Genomic DNA, 19,963 nt, shown 5'->3' on the forward strand with positions numbered 1-19,963 from the left:
GGACAAAAAAAAAGGCAGGAGATGGGATACAGAAAGGAAGACACTTAACACAAGTGTGTTGGGCATGCAGCCTTTACGTTCCATTTGAAATTTTAAAATTACTTAAAGTCTATTTTAAAGTGATCTATTATTAGATAATAGACTTTCACTAAGGGGGTAGCTCAGGCTTATGAACGCAGAGCTGTCTGTTGAAGAGTGACTTGGTGGAGAAGTGTGACCACGTTTGACCACCTGGGAACTACGGAATGCAAATGAATTATCTCCATTAGGAATCCACACTGGGGGAAAAAAAAGTAAAAGGCATGATGTCCACAAGCCCATCAGATTAAAAATAACTATGATAAAAACAATCTTGTAGTTATGCTAATTATTAAATATGCTAGTTATTCTTCCTAGACAAAGCCATATATATATATATATTATTTTTTACATATTGCTGGGGCAATATAAATTCGAAGTATCCTTGTGTGAACCATTTTTGTTTATTTTCTAAGAGAAACTTCCCTCCAAACACATTCGACACTTGCATTCAAGCATTGCCAAATTCCTGCCTTAGCAGATCCCGGTGTTAAACTCCTTCATGGCAGCAGAGGGCTCTCTTTGGCAGCTGTGGTATCACGATGGTCTTCTGGAAAGCCACATACGAGATCGCTTTTGTTACTGCACGTCTTTTGTAAGGCAACTTGAAAAGCAACCCTGTTCTTCCCTGTCTTTTCTGGTTCTCACATGAAGCGCTTTCCATAACAAGTCTGTGATCTTGTCAGCCAGCAACTCACTGCTGCTGATTTCTTACTCAGATGCTGAAAATAATCAAAATCTTTCAGGAAGGAAGGATGATGTAAATAAGGAGTAAATTGCTGACCAGGGTAAACTTGAAAACCATTTCAATACAGAAAGAAACCAAGCAAAATAAATATCTTATCAACTCAGGGCTGACAGTATGCAACTCATCCATACATTATTTTTTTAATACTCAAAATGTATTTATCCCAATTTTGGGAATGAATTCTGTGACAAGAATTCAAAAGTCTTGAAATATACCTTTAAAATATGCTAACTAAAAAGAAAACAGGGGATGATGTAAATGAATTCACTGAAACAGTGAATTGCGAACTGGCAACAGTGAAAACACTATTTGCATCTCTTGTAAGATGCAAACAGATGAGGTAAAATTAGCTTTTTCTACAGAAATACAGTTGAAAAAGTACCAAAAGTGTATATCATAACAAAAGTATTCCTACAGAAAATGTCAGTACCAATCTTCTGTCACCTGGGAACTTGAACAACTTTATTTCCTACAGATACCGACATCACTTGCTTTTTACCAACTGCTCATCTCCTCCAAGTTTCTTCTACATTACCTTCAGCTTGTTCTTTCCTTCAATAAAGAAAGTGCCATTTGGCCAAGAAGAGATGGACAGAAAAATACCACCACTTGTAAATTCTTGTCGAGAAGCCCACGGGAAGCTGCAGAGCACTCCCTCTTTTTGGTTCTCCCAGTGCCGGAGACAGAGCACAAGGACACGCCAATGGTCTCCCCAAGGTGTAGGATCCTGCTGGGACATAGGCTTCACCTGCTACCAGGCTGTACTCTTCGCTAAGACCAAAATCTGAGCAGTGGCTACCTCTTCCTCCACAGAGCAGCACATCTGGGCGGGCATTTAATCCCATGAGGTGACAGCCAGTCTAAAATGACTAGGGACAACTCGTTATAGCAGCAGTTTTCTCCTTGTACCTATATCATGTCCTCTGTGCTTGGGTAATATAAACATACATGTGCATGTGAATGTCTGAGTGGTGTTCAACATCTCTGTCTTCTCCCTGAGAACTGAAATGAAGGATACGTATTTTTTGTAAACATCACATATTTAATTCTGACTTCCTAGGTCAATGCAATGACTTCTCACCTTTTTTTTTTCAGTTGCTATATCAAAACTATGGTGCTCAATTTTGAGGACATACTAGATTCCACAGTATCTCTAAATACTGGTACTGGAATCCAATGCAAAGTTAAGGAATGTACCTAATGGTGCAGACTGGGTTAATTTTATATCTGACTTTCCTTATATAAAAAAGATATAGCTATTTCAAGCAGAAAGTTTGAGGATAGGACCCCCAAAATAAATAATTTGTATCAGAATAAAAATCATTATAGAAATGACTTATAGATTCCTCTAAAAAAGTGACTGGGAAATGAATTTAAGTCTCTTTTACAAGCAATTTTTTACTAGATTTTTAAACCAGGCTTTCAAAAACCCTTTTGTTTTGAAGGCTACATGATATAGAACTGTACAGAATGATAGCAATTTCACTTTCGCAGTGCTACGACCAGGCAAACACTCTTGAACGAAACTTGAGATATGAAAGGTACAGTTTGAAACTCATGGAATCTGCCAACAAAATACATAGGTACTATATATTTGAACAGTTAAAAAGCAGAATGTCTATCCCTGTCTGTCAAGTTATTTTAAAAGAAAACTATAAAAAAAAAGTAATACACATTTTAAAGCAGAAACTGAACACTCATAAAAAAATACGTACCTACTTAGAAATGGTATTAATTCAACAATCACATTTATATATGCCTTCAATTACAATTGACAAAACTGAAAATATGCAACCAGCTATTCAGCCTCATGCTTCAAATAAATGCACTGATTTACAATGATTAAAAGCCATGATGAGACCTACAGGTTACTCAACTACTCCTAGTTCTCCTGTTTGTTCTCCTACAGCTGTTGATGCTGGCCTGTGGCAGAGATGAGATACAGGACTACACAGGCCTCACCCTGATCAGGTACATCAATTTATACAACTTACTGTGGTCAACTGCATTTATTATTAATTTGTTAACTGTTATTAATATTTTTTATTTATTGTTTGTATTTTTATTTATTGTAGATCATGGAGTTTAGTTCTGTCATTCTTGCAAAGATCTTGACATCATAAGGGTGAAAGAATGTATTACTTAAAAGGTATCCAAAAGACACCAGCTATCTTGGCATCTAATGGAGATAACCTTCCAGCTGCCAGAGTTTTAAATGTTTTATCTCACATTCTGTTTTCATTCAATAATTAGATTTTTATTAACTGGGTATTGACCTTCTGAAGGCTTAGTACTTCGTGTGAGGACAAAACAGACTTTGTTACTGAATACCACTGGTGATACACGTACTTTTTCTAAATGTGTATCACTAACTAGATTACTCTGCCCCCTCCTCTAACTCCTGATAGGATCCAGTTACTCAAATCCTAAATAATTAGTTGCAAATTCTAAGTGAAGTTGCTTGCCTTTAAAGCATTTTATATAGACTTTCTTCTTGTAAGGTTTTTATTTTTTTAAAAGCATAATTTCCATTAACTCCTGCTTTTAGTCAGGCTATAAATACCAGAAGAACAGTCTCCCTCCTGGTATTTTGGCACTTCTGTACCTTTTCATAGCCAGAAAAAGTGAGTAGAGAGACAAAAAAAAGAAAAATAATGAAAAAACACAGAAAAGAAGAAGAAAAAATTAACTGAAGCACTCTATGAATACCAAACAAAAATCACACAAATTTGGATTCAAATAGTCTCCCATCTAGTATTTTGTTTGCTTACAAACATGTTTATTCCAAGGCAGTGCTGCACACGTTACTGAAACTTGTCTAAAGCTTGTCTCCAAGCCCGGTCCTTTGGCAGAGCTCTTTCCCACTTTTGGCACCTGATGACAGTGTGCTAACCCCTATTTCACTTTTACTGAAGGTGGAATTTAGTATGAAATACCTGACCTGGGATGTTATGTAGTTAAATTTAATCCACAGGCCCTGAGCTTATTTGTCTAGGATTCATATAATCTTGATTCAATTCCTATCTCCTCCACAGTCCACTCATATGGGTCTGACAGATTACTTGAGTGGTGCCTTAGATCCATTTCTGCAAAATGACTGTAAGAATTTTTTACTCCCTGCAAGTCATTATGCAAATAAATCAATAAAGCCTTATGAGATGTTTCCATATCTCAGGGGTCAGTCACAGGGTATATTATTATGCTAACATGTGATTCCAAAGCCTAATGAAAGAACAAGGCATTATCATGTCTCTCCTCTCTCTTTTTTAAACATCACAAATAATTTTGATCAAGTCACCTCATTAGAATCATAGAATCATAGAATGGTTTGGGTTGGAAGGGACCTTAAAGATCATCTAGTTCCAACCCCCTCCCATGGGCAGGGACACCCTCCACTAGACCACGTTGCCCAAAGCCCCATCCAACCTGGTCTTAAACACTGCCAGGGATGGGGCAGCCACAACCTCTCTGGCCAACCTGTTCCAGTGCCTCACCACCCTCACAGGAAAGAATTTCTTTCTAACATCTAATCTAAATCGACCCTCCTTCAGCTTAAACCCATTACCCCTTGTCCTGTCACTACACTCCCCCATAAACAGTCCCTCACCATCTTTCCTGTAGGGTCCTTCAGGTACTGGTAAGCTGCAATTAGATCTCCCTGGAGCTTTCTCTTCTCCAGGTGAAGAACCCCAACTCTCTCAGCCTGTCCTCATAGGAGAGGTGCTCCAGCCCTCTGATCAGCTTTGTGGCCCTCCTCTGGACTCGCTCCAACAGCTCCATGTCTCTCCTGTACTGGGGCCCCCAGAGCTGGAGGCAGTACTCCAGGTGGGGTCTCACAAGAGCCGAGTAGAGGGGCAGAATCACCTCCCTCGACCTGCTGGTGCCACCTCTTTTGATGCAGCCCAGGACACGGTTGGCTTTCTGGGCTGCAAGGGCACACTGCCGGCTCATGTCGAGCTTCTCATCAATCAATATTGGATTAAATTCTGATTCAATTATTATCTGCTCCAAACCCATTTCTCTACCTCAAATCTAAAGCAGATTTTTAATTTCAAGAAAAGCTAAGAGAAATAAAAGTGCATGCACAGAACGGTGCTCTGAGATAAAACAATGTAGGGGAAAACAAGCCTCTCGCTGTGCAACGTCCTTCAGATGAATCCAATACAACCATCACTGTGCTACTCACCATCAAACATTAGTCACACCTGGGCCCTACATTATGGTTTGCCATTCAGATGCAAACAGTGCTGTGTAGTCAAGCCATCTTTAAAGACCTATTTCCTTGGTGCAGTTATCTGAAATTACTTGTTGGCAAGACCGTGTTGGGATCCCCATTCTTTGACCACTGTCTTGACTTGAGGGAGCCAGGAGACACATTTTTCAGGCATGAAGGTTGTTAATACTAACAATTCATAAAGAAGGAGGAAGATACTTGCAGATTCATGTTTTAGCCTAATTGCCTTAAGGCAATTGCTAGTCAGCTATGGCTTAATTAGCATCTGAACAAGATACTGAATTGTTGGGACTTTATTTTCGTCCTTTTTCAGATCCCTGCCATGGGCATTCACAGAGGTCAGAAATCAGCACTGTTTGGCTCAACATTTCCAAGTATTGCTCTGCGTATGCCAGAATTAGTGTGAATACCTTCCGTGTGCTGATTCATGATTATAAGACTGGAGTATGATTTTCGTGACACTGACTCATAGGAATGACATCATACTCCTGAGACAGATCTGTTCAGTTCAATGGGACCAACACAAAGATGGAAACGCTCTAAGAGTCTAATCCTGGGAGAATGTTTTTATATTGGGGGATGGATGTTTTAAATAAACAGCCAGGACAAGAAGGAAAACAGCATTAGCTTCCTATTTGTCTATCATGGCGTTTTGGGGGTTCTTTTAAATTAAGGTACTTAAGTAAAGTCTTTAAGTGTCTTCTGTTGCCCCAAAGCTGCCATGGCTATAAGACCTATTTCATTTCCCCCTCAAGTGGAAGCAATTGGCACAGGCTGGTTCATCATGGTGTGAAACTCTGATTTAGTAACAGGATTTTCTAAGCAGCCCTATTCTTCTTTACATAATTTCTTCTATTACCTCACTTCTTACAATCTTTACAGGAAACTCTGCTTACCTACCTTACATTTATTTATTTTCTTAATTCAGCTCTCTTTGTATTAAATAACCGCCTTTCTTGAGTGTTTTCTGAAATCTCAGTGGTATCTCATACAGAGTTTCATTTTTATTCCCCCAAACCCACTGGCGCAATGCTTGTAATACTGTTCTGTAAGCTGCTAAAATTAACTTTAGCAATTGTATTCACTGGAATTTGGACTATCAAATAGAGTGATTCTTAAAACTTCCTTATCCCAATTTTCCTTTGCACTCATTGTTTGTTATGGCATCATTTGTGAAGGTCACCCTAACCTTATGGGAGAACCAGACAATCCTAATTATATTCTTTTTTGCTTCTTTGCTAAGTTGAACAGTTCCCCATAACATTATAAAAACCTTTCTCACAGAAAGCTGCCCTCAGTCTTCAAGAATGGAAACAGTATATTTTCAACCTAATTTGATTTTTATGATTTGAAAATATGCTGAACTGACATCTCTAGAGGCTGGGATCTGCTGTTTACACACAGAATAAAGACATCAGAAAGAAAAAATACAGCAGAAGCTTGCCTTGAAACTGTCTTTGAATGACCACTTCGAGGGGTGACAGAGCATTTCTGCGGCTCATTCAATCCTGTGGCTCTCTGATGAGGCTTCTAATAAACGAATACAACTGTAATGTTGTTTTCTTATATATAACACTACTCCAGTATGTCTGGTAGGCAGGGCACTGAACACCGGTCATGAGGCAATGACTTCCAGTTGGTTACTGTATTTTTAAATGTCAAATTTTATCTTTAAAAACGTACACTGTGTAAAGGTCTAGCACAGAATTACATTCCCTCTCTGTAGATCATCACAGGAACTCAGTTGTTATGCACTTACCATGTACCTTAGCTTTCTGTAGTCCATTTCAGCTCCTGCGGAACAAATTCCTTCCTACTAGGGCTCAGTCGGCTTCAGTAATATCTGGATTTATCAGTGACCCTTTGTATCTTCAACCAACAGATACAGACGTTTCCATCTGTCTTTTGTTGGATGACTCACTGCTTTATTCCTCCTCCCAATTTATGGTTCTGCTGACTGCTCTGAGAGTTCAAACTCTTCCACATCATTAAGATCTAACTAAGCTCTCTGTATACCAGATACAGTCATGCAGCTCAAAAATTACAAAAGGTAAAATGGTTGAAATGAATATGTTCAAAAAGTCTCATCTTACCATTATAACAATTTTTTGAACTTAACTTTTTCATATTCCTGTTTCTGTTTTCCCCTAGTTATAAATGACTTGACTATTTTTCTATCTTTTTCTATCACATTTTTCTATCTTTTTTTTTAAGGCAAGAAAATCCCTCGCCCATGAGAACCTCCTACCTGAACCACAGGAAATGTTTACAGTGCAATTGCATATAAATCTTTTGGGTTTCTGATTTTGCTAAAAACACAGATCTCAGCTCAGTTTCATTAAAAACTTTACTGAACGCTAAGTAAGCCTGACAAAATTTCCAGTTCTGCATTGAAAGCAATGAGACATATGCAACATGATGCACAGTGAAAATCATTCCTTTTAACTGAGTTTCGCTTTGATGTCTATAAATAGATTGAATACCAAGCTCACAGCAAAAGCCAAAGGATGTGTATGGGAGCCTGAAGATTGAAGGTAGTGAATCAAACTCATCAGATAATATGGTCTCTTTGCTCTGCAGATAACAAATACCATAGCGCCTGCTAATCTAAATTATTAAAGTATGCCTAAGATCTACTGTCTAATATGTTCATGGAGGACCTGTGTTGTAATTCACATCATGGACTGACAAGGGCTGGTCTCTGCTCATTTCCTGGAGGTACCCTGTTATCAGTCCAGCTGAGTGTATTTTAGAGCTCAACTACTTCATCTATTCATCATCCTGGTATATTGATGACTATCTATCAAAGTGAAATAGTTCAGCTAATATATTCTCCTTTCATACTTTCTTTTAACAAGTCAGTTGAAAGGGACGCTAAACTACTGAACTTTTATGTTTGTTTTGAAACTGCCTTTTAATCCACTTAAGTGTCTCATCCAGATCTTGAAGAACAAACAAGCAAAAGAGCTGGATTCTATAATGATTAATTACAATGGGAATAAGTCCCAGCCTAAACATTTACTGAATACTTAATCCCTGTTAATGTTTTTACTGAATATAAAAACCAACTCCATGGAAAAATATATAGTATTTTTTATATAGTATTTTTATTATCATTATCCTGGGTGGGGTTTTTTTGGTTGGGTTTTTTTTTTTTTCCCTTCAGCAAGTGCTTCCTTGGGAAAAATGTAACTAGTAAAAAGCAGAAATAAGACTTTTTGGTGTGTGTGCATGAAGGTAGTGTTGCTAACAGAGGAAATATTTTAGCACAGGATAAACTATGGAAATAGGCAAACATACAAGAGGTTTATTTGATATGCACAAGCCAACTAGGGCAGTCAGCATGTGTAGAACACCAGAACCGTGTGGGAAAGTGGGTAGCAGCAGAAGGTGATACCACAAAGAGGTATGGCACAGCGTATGATGGAAAGACAGACAATCCAGTGTCAGCTCATTTTCTTTGCTCAGAGTCTGGCTCATCTAACCAGACTGTCCACTTTGCTTTCACTCTTGTGACATGCAGAAGTCCCATTCTTAGCATGTTGGGGAGAGTGAATATGCTTTCAGCACATGCTAGTTTATAGCAATCACTGCTTATACCAAATGTTTTTGATCACCCACTATGTTAGAACAATTCCACAAAAAACAAAAATCTGTGTGATTTTTCACTCACTGTTGTTGTCTCCTCTTTGTCCTAACTTCCCAGAAATGCTAAAAAGATGGATGGAAAGGTAGTCAAAAAGCCACATATGGTGAATGACATTAAACACTAAAATCTTATGTTCTTTGGGTACTTATCCTTCTCATAATAATCGCAGTAGTCTCTGCACATAAGGAAATAAGTACTAGAAAGGTCATCACCTCTTAAACATTGTGTTTACTAAAGCGCAAAATCAAATTGCTCAAACTCAGGTGCTACAGCTCAGCTCTGCGGCCACACTATACTGTTGAAAGACCACCTTATAAATGTGCTACTTTTTCTTCCCAGTGGAAGCTAAGCTCCTCTATAACCACTTTGCAGCCAAGAGGCAGTAGACATTTTGTTTTCAGGGCTGTGGAAGGAGTGTACACAGCACAAGAGAAAGATTTTAAGAGGTGAAATCTCTCAAACTACCTTTTGCTTTATGAAAAAATTCAGCTACAGACACAACTATTAATCTTCATGCCCGTTCACAGTACCTTCACAGTCTCCATCTGAGGTCTTGATCTGACTTCTCTAGTTATGAATAAGTACTGTCATCAGAGAAGCTATAAAGCACCATAAAACATTCTTCTCTTACTGCTAAGGACATTTCATCTTCTGTAGAAGACGGAGTCATCCACTGCATACATTGCTTAAACAATACCAAGAGGAATATACACCAATCATAAGTATATACTCAAGCTACTAGGAACTACCAATGCGTGTCTGCATACTAAAGGCCTGGTTCCTATACAGATATACATATATATTTGCACATTTGCTTATTTTGAGAAATTTAATAGTCATATACTCACATGACTTCCTATTTGCTCGTGATCGCTTCCTCTCTCTAGGCACCGCTCGCTGGCTTGGCACTTGGGTGGCGGACTTTACAATGCGATCCATGATCTCATCTGCTGCATCATCTGTTGCATTAGGTGAATCATCGTTGCCAGCGTTCCATGAACCGATACGGCCTGGAAAAGTCCAGCAAATGAACTGAGGGAAAAGAATACTGAAGTCTCATGCGTCACTTTGGTTTTGCAGTTGAGTTTTTTTGGGAACTATAGCAGGCAGCTCAGTCATCGCTAATTCAAACTGGCCAAAGTAGAAGACTCTGCCTAATGGAGAATATTTCTAAATAATACCCTAGAATCTCTGCTGTATCAGCAGAGACCCGAGAGCTCAAATGCAATTATATCTTTCTATTCCCTTCAGCCTCAGAGTCTTATCCTTGACCATACAACTGGCAAATATCTGCTAGAGACTGTCTATGAGCCAAGGATTGCTGGAGTGTTGTGTGACCATGTTTTCCTCTGCTCCTATTACACAGAGACTAGAAGTCATGGCACATGTTAGAAACTGGCGCAAATCAGCAAGACAGGTCCTTTGGACCAAAAGAGAGAAACAATCCATTTCCAAGCATCTGTATCAGAGCCTAGTGCAAAGATGACACAAAAAGGGCAAAAAATGTGGTTCAACATGTCTAATTGTCCCTTTCACAGTGAAGAATTCACCTTCTCATCAGAAAGCTGTATGTATCCTGGCACAACTGCATGTACTCTGTTATGAGCAGAAAAGCAAGAGTCATTGGCAAGCTGAAAAGCTAAATAAGCAATTTTGGTTAAAACCACAAACAAACAAGTGAGCCATGTCTCCGAACCCAAGGCTCTGGCACTCCTCACTCCACAGAGCTGTGTCAGACACATCTTTGGGTTCCACCACGACAGACTACTGTTCCATGTGCTTTTTGTTTTTAAATAATTTGAAAGCTAGTATGCAGCGCGAACGCTGACAGCAAGCTTTGCGAAAGAGTGGGTGTGGTAGAATTGCAAGCAGCTAACAGTTCACTGGCGAGGCCACTCCATATCACGTCCCCGATGTCAATATACCACAGCTTTGATTAGCACTTTGCTCTGCTGCTTCTCTCCTGGCTCTCGTCAAGAGCAGTTGTATTACGACAGTGCTCCCGACAAGCTTCTGTCTGGCTCACCCATCCTCTGCCTCTGCCATTCTTCATTATCATTATCAGGACACACTGCTCGTTAGCATTCAATGGATTACTTCAGCTATTCAGCTTGTAGCAGTGCAGCTTGAATTATTTAATCTTTGTATTTTTAGCTAGTTGATTTGCTTCTTAAATTGGGGCTGTGAAACCTCTAAATTAGACAGGATCAGCGGTTCAAGCCTTAATAAACTACACACACACAGACTTAGTGGCGGATGCTCTGGATTCGCTATCAGTGGCATCAAAAAAGAACCAAGAAAGTGTAAGATATCCAGATGCGAGGGAAAAGAAATACCAGAAGAGAAAACTGAGGACTTGAATTGGTGCATCACCTTTACTCCAAAACCATCTTCCAGGTATCACATGTACGGGAGGGGGTGAGGGGAAGACAAAAGAAAATAAACTGGTGAACCCAGTGTCTGTAAAATGATTTAGCATAAAGGAAGTGGTTTAGTGGCTGCTTAAGTGAAGAGGTGTACCAGTGAATCATGTCTTGGACAAAAAACAAGGCTATCTCATTGCCAAGAATGGTTGTACCAGTGAGCTCTTCTGTCAGAGTATCGGGTGTTGGACTCGGTGGGTTGGGTCAGGTTTTCATTTCCTCCCTGTCAGCTTTCAGCAATCACCCGTGCTGACACATACAAACAGCAGAGCAACACGGACCTCAAAGAGGTATCTGTCAGGACAGCAAGGAGATGGGGGCTGTCCACAGCAGCTTTTTATGTTCCTAGGCTCCACTTAATCCACTACCTTTGCAGTTAAGCAGAGGTGGTTAAAAGATTCATCATCTTTTTCCTCTCTCCAGTCATTCCTAAAGTGCTGCAAGGCCCTTTCGCTTCCATTTGAATTGCTACTTTCTACATGCTTCTGTTGAAAATAAAAAGAAAACCACCTTCATGACAAGAACGTTAATAAAAATTGGGGTGTTAGAGGGCAGCCACATTCACGGAGGTGGGGGGAGAGTTGCGAATTTCTGCAGGCTTGTACTCCTAATGCCCCCTGCACTACTTTGGCTGTTACACACATGTTAAAACTTCAGGTAAATTCTCCTACATCCCTGTGCCCCAAATCACCACCTACATTGTGGAAACACCACTGGGGTTGTCTTCTTCCCCTTCAACCCGTTCTGCTGCGAGCGCTACACAAAGGGCCACCGCCCGCGTTTGGGCCGCTGTATGGCTACCATGCTACAAGAAAAGTGGCCAAAAGGAAACCGCTGGCACTTACCTCGGCTGGCTCGGCTTCGAGTGCGGACCCCGAGCGCCGTGGTGCTTTCCCCGCCGATGGAGGAGGTCTTCAGCACGGCCTTCATGTTCTCGTGCTCTGCAGCGTCCTCTGCGTACTGCAGCCCCTGGGGCTGGCTCTGGCAGGGCGGTGAGCTGCTGGAGAACTTGCCAGACTGCAGGAGGAAAACGGATTTGTTGTTTTAACCGAAACTAGAATGCAGAACAGGTCAGAGTCTTGACTGTGAACTGCAAGGAGAAGTGTCCTCCTAGGCTGGAGTGCAGATATCTCCCAAAGAGCCAGGGAACAGTTGCTCCTCTCTCAGAGCATGCACCCCGAGCAGAAATAAGCTGGAAACAGGGCAACAGCAAGGAGCAGACACAATCAGAGGAAAACCAGATGCATTAGCTCGAGCTTTATAATTTTGACCTTCTGTCTGAGAGTATAAGGTACAAAGCAAAGACTTGCTTTGAAACCTTCGATCCAGGCTGGGCCCAATCTGGGCTCAGGCATGACACCGTGGGGGGGGCAGCATGAGACTTGGCACAAATAAGAAATTGCTTTTTTCTGTTCAATCACCTTTCAGTAACAAGGCAAAACTAGGAGAGTGGTCTGGGAAGAGAGACCTTTCCCTCTTGCCTCTCTGCATCACTAAACAGAAAACTCTCAAACTGCTCCATAACACAAATACCTACAAGTAACCTTAAAATACATTACCAGTAACGCTGAAAAAATCCCCGGTCCCAAAACACCCAGCCAAATTATTTCATGGCCAAAACACAAAAATTGCAGTTGGCAGTTAGAAGAACAAACAAAACCTTACAAGAGATTTAGGAATCTGCCCTCTGCTTCCCCAGCACCCCCCGTGATTTCCCTGTCACCACGACTACGTTAACAACATGCACAGCACGTGGATGCAGCAGCTCCACCAGTTACTGAAAACAGTCATCTAGAAATGGATGAAACAGCAGAAATGGATGCTTTCTAAGGAGAAGAAGAGTTTTGCATTGCTGGGCTGCTTTCCCTTCCCAGCCTCTGCCTACAAAGGGCTGCGAAGTTGGTATTCGCTCCACTGCTCTCATCTACAGACAGGCTGAAGCACATTTAAAATACAATCCTGGCTGCAGAAAACATGGGCTCTGTCAACAGCAAACAGACATCAACAGATAATAACACCCCTCGGTATTTTCAGTTGTAACAGTTCAGCATCAGAAACTGAAATATGTTTTCTTTTCCCTTTTAATCTTTCTTACTCCTACCAATTCAGCACAAATGAAGGAAGGTGTGCTGCATTCTCTTCTTCCTTTGCATAATAAGCAGCATTAATTATTCACTTGACGGTATCGAGCCAGTCAGTTAAAGGGATGCAAACCCGCAGAGCCTTTCTGTCAGAAAATGGTAAATTGGAAGAAAAGACAGGGTCCTACTTTCAGAGCTTTGATCAAGTCCTGGGGTTGTCAAGACTGCAAACTGAAAATATTTAATCTGGAAATCAATGACAAGATGATTCTATTTTAACATGACTTTTCTGGGGAAGGACAGCAAGTTAACTAAGTAGCAAAACAATAATCCCTACAAGGCACTGAGCTAAATATACCAGTGTGAGATTTATTTTTGATAGTGAGAAGTTTGTTTTCTTGCTAAAATATGAGCCTGCAACATTTTGATGAGGAAAGTGTGCAAGTGCTAGAGTTTCACACGTGAAAGTAAAAGACAGAAAAACATTAGAGAGAAACTTCTGTGAAAGTGCATGCCATTTTTACACTAAGAATACTCTCATATACAATGGATTTTAAAGATAATAAATACCAACTCAGGAAAAAACCCAAACAATAAAGCCTTCACATAGCTGTTAGTTACTATTCACACAGGTTAGTTAAATGTTGGCATAAAAAGGCTAATTTGTTTCATTTTCTTTCTCTGCCCCAAGCTATATAGCACAAATCAACACTGGAGGAGAGGCTCTATAGCCAGAAGTTTTATTTCACTTCCCTTAATTTTCAGATGTTTCTGTAGATAAATGCCCAAACCCCATCCTCTTGAGCAGATGACTGCCATTAATGAAACAGTGAGCATTAAGCCACATCATTGTTTATGTTCAGCAAATTGAAAAAAGCAGTAATGCTGAACAAAAAATGCATTGCACAATAGATGCTCGTCCAACAAATAAATTGGTTTAATATGAATAGCTAGTACATTACAGCTCTTAGATTATTTATTCACACCTTTACTTTCAACATCACCTTCAGGAGCACTTTATAATAAATACATGAACTACTCCACGGCTCACTTCTGTGGTGACTGAAGTATCTTATTCACAATTCACATAGCAAGGAGAACCATTACTATTTGCATTGCATCCTTATATCCTGATGCTTTTGAACACTCTATAAAATAATACTATTGGGCTTACACATCTTAATAATGACAATGAAATTATCATAGTAATCTATAGCCCGAGATCCCCATAACGTTCAGATCACTGAGTTGTGGAGATATTTTGCAGTTCAGTAAACGTACTAAGGAAAAGAAATGAGAAAACTGAAAATTATTAAGGCCTCAGATCAGGATATCCTTATTCAAAAAAGCAGGTATGCATGTGGTTAAAGTTTACTGTAAAAATGCATTCTTACGATTGAGCCAAAAAGCTATGAGAAAAATGTCATGGTTCATAACTCTAGTTGAGCAGATGGAGTTGAGCAGTCCATACTATCTGAGTTAGAAATTAGATGTCACAGCACATGGGGACATGAGAATGACATGCTCTTTCAGAGAACCATACCTCAGTATCCTCTTCTTCATCGGTCTGCCACCGGAAACAAAGGACAGGGTGGAGAAGGACAAACAGCAAGATTTAGGAAAGACAGTATGGTCAAACCATGACAGAGTAAGAGGTAACCATGGTACTGTTTATGCAACTATAGGAGGACATGAAAATACAAAGCATATAAGGAATTCATTCCTTAGACAATCCACTTGCCTTTTTTTTTTTTTTTTTTTTAGTTAACAGACTGTCACCCTCAGTAGGGTATATCAGAATTTCTCAATTTTTCTTAGAGAAATTATCAACTGAAACTACCCCTAACCCATCCTATTTCTCTCCCTTGAGTCATGTGATTGCTTGCCCATTTTTTGCCCAGTGGAAACTGAGAGCACTAGGAAGGACTCCCTCTCCTGTTTCCAGCTCTCTTCAGCACAGGGAGGTCCTGGCTGCTCTTTCTCCCAGTGCAGAGGTCGGCTTCTTGGCAATTGCTTTTCTCTACACTTAAGTGCTTGTTTTAATTCCTTTTTTAAGCTGGGGCTTTTCAACTTCAAGTTCCAATTTAACTGAGCACTCAAATCAAATGTTGAGTAGTCTTTGAATAAATGCTTAAAGTTCTTCAGTAGCTGCTTGATACCAAATCCTGGAAATTAAAGAGACGCAATTATCCTTTGTCATTCAGGGCTTTCACCCTCTGTGACAGCAGGCGTGTAAAACTATCTGGACAGTTACACAACATTAAATGCAATGGGCATATCAAAATATTATGGCATACAGAGTGTTCTTAAATTTGGGGATTTACAGGGAATTAGCAAACTATTTAAAGTTGTGTTCCCAAATGCCAGGGGAATTCTTCATTGGGTTGTAAGATGCCCCACATGGACCGTTCCCAAGTAAAACACAGTTTCTCAAGTATCTGGGCTCCTTGTTTCCATAATTTTCAGTTTGACTGCTTATAAAGTGCAAACATAGCCCAGAAATTTGATGCATCTATTTTATTTGTGGGTTTTGTTTTGTTTTGTTTTTTTAGAAGAAGCATTCCACCAATTCTGTTCCCCTCCCTAGTGTTACTAACACATATTTTTGACCTTATCTCCATCTCAGCTATGATTTCTGTCTGGGATTGATACATTCTGTTCCAGAAACATTCATCATTAAAAATGAAAGCCCGATTTACTTTGGCCCTCAGCTTAGTTTCAGCACAATCTCCATAAGAAGATTAGCTGTGAGAGTGCTGAGCAGCACATTAACATTACTTTTTAAGGGTATGTTTTATTCGAAGAGTGAGATGCCTATTTTTCTTTGGACGCAGTGGCACTGACAGAAACACAGGCAGATATTTTGCAGGGGACCTCGGCAGGTATGTTCCCTTTACATTATGAAAAGATCCATTTGTTTTTTTCCATCCCTTGGGGGGGGGCAGGGAGAGTCACACCGTAAAGCAATTCTTCTGAAAAAGGCCACTGTTCACTTTTTGGCATGAATAAGAAACAGAAAGGAGAAGAATAGGAAGCAAGAACATATTTGTATTCTAACCCATATGTACATCTATCTAATAAATAAAAGGCAGGAGGAGAGCAAATTAAGCTAAACTATGCAAAAGACACTCAGGGAAAGATGAAAAAGCAGAGTACACACATTATAAAGAGTGTGTTCCAAACAAAAGTGTATTGCATTATTACTTTACATCAAACTAGATTTTCACAGGGAAGGTCCCAGCTGCTGGCCTTCCTGCTCATTTAATCCAGCTAAAAGTGATTTGCTATGGACTTTAAGGGCAATGTACTCCTTTCAGTTTGACTTTGCTCATCTCCAGTATCTGGAGCATTACCATTTCCCTTTCTCCTGCCTTGCGTGGAGGGGGCTCACAACTAGAACTGCTGTCTTTCTACACCCAAAGCCACTCCAGTGCACAGGAGGTGTGGCTCACCATCTCCTTCGTGTTTCCATGTCTGGAGAGCCATTTGCCCCCAGCAAATACTGAACACAAGAGTCAAAGTAGCAAAGTAAATAAATCAAACTTTCTTTTCAGGACGGGAATCTGCTCTCACTCAAGTGTGTGCATTCTGCCTTTTCTTTCCTTCTTGATTTCATCATTATAAGTACACTGAGAAATGTTAATAAATTAGGAAATTTTTAACATGTAATATTACTAAAAAGCACTGGAAGAAAATTGCTATATTGAATACCTCCTGCAGGTATAAGATGTTAATTTTAAGAAAAAAAAGGCTGGTCAATTCTTTTGTCATCCAACATTGGATGTTGCAGGACAATCTGAGATCTCTCTCCTTCCTTTCCTCCCTCCTTCCCTCTCTCCCTGCCTCCCATTTTTCCTTCAGGCTAGCATTTCTATGTGGTGGATTTGCCATTTCAAAATATTATTTCTATTACATAGCAATTTTGGAATTGAAACTCTTAAGTATTGTAAAAAAGCAGAGCTTCATAAATCTGGAAGACAGATGCTTATATTACCTCCTATTATTAAAAACATTAAAAAGCTCAGACTTGTACCTATAATTGCATTTCTTCCCTATTTTGCTTGCTTGTTATTTTTAGTGTGCCTGAAATGAGTGACGGCTATCACTGGCTAAAGCCAAATATAAGGTTACAGAGATTAGGCAATTTTCCCTGTGAAACTGTGGCAACTCACTGTTGTTCTTTTTTTTCCTTCCAGCCCCATCTTTCTCTTTGTCTCTCGTGCAGATGATACTCACCCAGATTTAAACTGACAGTGCCCAGTCCGCTTCAGCTATTAAAGAACATATAAACATAAAGATCTCTGTGGTAAAAGGCTGAAAGAAAGACTGGAAATATTCCTCATCGTGTTTCTCAGCCCTACTCCACGTGAGCAGTTGCTGAAGCTGATGCAAGTTCTCCATGCAAAGAGCCAGCAGACTCTCTCCATGCAAAGAGCCAGCACCCCTCTGCCTTCCAAGTCTGCAGGGGGGGACCAAGGTTTAAGAGATACGTGCCTTCTGGTTAAGAACTGGGATGGTTCTGGCTTATTCCTTTCCCGTTTTTGCTAAAATCCCTCCTCTTCTGCCTAAAAGCAATGTACTGCAAGGTGATAAAAATGAGGTCCTGAGGAAACTTTCAGAAGGACAGGGAGGTAAATATCAGATCCTTCTAGGTCACCAAAAGCAGAAATTAAAATTCCACATGACTACTTCTTATTGGAATTACTCTCTACAAAGCGTTTCTTTCCGATGTCAAGATCTAAACTTTCTTCTGTCAGTGTTTTGTAACTAGTTGAACACACTGTCGATGCATTACTGATATATCTTCCCTTTCCAATGACTTCAAATATAAAACACTAAGAAAATCAAAACCAGATACAAACCGCAGCCAACACAAGGCTACAATAAAACTCCCCTTTTTCATCATTCTTCACACATAAATATCTTCCATCCTGCTGATTTGGAAACTTGTTTTGAGGTAGATCTGACTTTGAAGTTGTCAAAGGAAGCTGTGACAAATAGTCTGATGCAACTTTAATTCTGTTTTACTGTGTACTGCAATCAAATGAATGGTGAATGAGGCCATATTACTGGGCTACAGTTAAAAGAGATTTAGTAAATCCTGAAATAACCATATGGCCACATGAATAACTCCCTTAAAGGGCACCTCTATGAGGGGAATTTTAAAGAATGTGGTTTTTTACTCCAGCAGGCTTTTTGTTTTTAAGCTAATAGGACCATCACATCATTGTAAATTAGTGATAGGCAAAAAATGCTCCCTTTCTGGGGACCTGCAAGATATTTTTAGGTGGAACACTAGCTGTCAGATGGCATTTAATTCTTGTCAAATCTCAACACTATCTTGGCCTGATCAAGACATCTTCTTCCAATTACATGTTTTTCTGGGAAAGGCCTTGCTGCCTCCTTTCCTACATTTTCAGAAAAGGGACACTGTCCCTGGTTCCACTCGTCACTGACTAGCTGTCAACCCTGAGCCTTTTTCCGGTTTGAAAGGGTCCCTTCCCTCCGCTTCCTGAACCCAGCTGCCAGTGATCAGATTTCCTTTTCCTCTTGCAGGAACAGGACATAGAGAAGCTTTCTGTCCTGCCACAGCCAGTTCTTCTGGACAAATAATACAGAAGCACAACGTCTTATACTAGGAAAATAGTAACTCCTTCACATCTTAGTATTGATTAAACTAGTAAAAAGTATTGAAGCTACTGGAGGAAATGAACATTTTAATTTACCAATCTCTTTGCTATCTTTTGCTCCACTAGAATATATTAGGAAAACTGGGAAGCAATTGAAGAAAGTGATCTCAGTTCCCCAGTGGTAGCTTTGAAAATTTGTATGACTATATTATAGTATATCCTTCACCTTTTCCTTAACCTCAGGCTAGAGCAAAAGGAAAATCTTTTGAGATAGTAATACAGGTTTAACATTTTCTGTAGATGGGGCAGATTTCCAAATTTAAAGAGGATATTGCCAGGAAAGATCTACAAATGACCGTGAGTCAATGACTTAAATACAATCTCAATTTAAATCGGTCTCAATACATATATATTTTGACCAGTGTTGTGTGAGCCATAAAACTGTAATCAGCTTAGGGCTTTTCATGTCAAAGGCTGGGGTAGCTTCATATGCAATGAACCACTCGCATCTAATCGAGACTCCAGATTTGGATTTTGAGACAGCTGGAAACTTTTATTAAGTACTGGCACTTCTTAAAACTTTATTTGGATTGAGTCAAACTACATCAACTTAAAAAAAAAAAAAAAAGATAAAAAAAAATCAAGTGGATTTTAAAGCTTACTATGCTGAGAAAGCTAATCTTATTTTAAATTATTCTATCAGTATGCAATCATACAGTCAAAAAGTTTGCAGGGTAGCATCTACTGTGACCATAAATTTCCATTCTTTCAGAATTCCAAAGTAGTCTGTTCCCATAAAATTGGCTATGTGCTTTAAAGTTAAGAATAAAATTGCTATGCATGTGCATGTATATATATAAAATAGATAAAATACTAAGAATAAAGACTATATTAGAATATTCAAAGTTAGAGGAAAAATCCTTTTAAATTTGGTTATAACTACTTAAATGGCTACAATGGTTCATCATTTAAATCATATCCTCAATTAGGAGCCTAATTTATAGGGTTTTTTTCCTTTTTCATATTCTTGGCTGACCAGGTACATGCAGCTCCTGGTGTCTTCTAGATATTTTGTGCACTGTGTGACACATAGAGATGCTCTTTCTGGATGCTTAATTTC

The 19,963-nt window shown here is 39.5% G+C and overlaps 1 protein-coding gene across 12 annotated transcripts in view; it reads right to left on the bottom strand.

Annotated features, from left to right (window-relative positions):
* FHOD3 (formin homology 2 domain containing 3) overlaps window positions 1–19,963 on the bottom strand; it is a 427,406-nt gene that overhangs the window by 11,730 nt on the left and 395,713 nt on the right. For 7 of the 12 annotated variants that reach the window (XM_075744719.1, XM_075744713.1, XM_075744720.1 and 4 more), the window contains 3 exons: window positions 14,757–14,780; window positions 11,978–12,149; window positions 9,558–9,719 (listed from right to left, as the gene is read on the bottom strand). In XM_075744719.1, the coding sequence (XP_075600834.1) occupies window positions 9,558–9,719; window positions 11,978–12,149; window positions 14,757–14,780 (358 nt within the window). Of the gene's footprint in view, window positions 1–8,186; window positions 8,253–8,733; window positions 8,772–9,557; window positions 9,720–11,977; window positions 12,150–14,756; window positions 14,781–19,963 lie in introns of those variants that run through there. The other 5 variants (XM_075744715.1, XM_075744717.1, XM_075744724.1 and 2 more) reach the window with 3 other exon arrangements.

The sequence above is a fragment of the Balearica regulorum genome, chromosome 2 (assembly GCF_011004875.1).
Source record: "Balearica regulorum gibbericeps isolate bBalReg1 chromosome 2, bBalReg1.pri, whole genome shotgun sequence".
In the NCBI taxonomy this organism is placed as follows: domain Eukaryota; kingdom Metazoa; phylum Chordata; class Aves; order Gruiformes; family Gruidae; genus Balearica; species Balearica regulorum.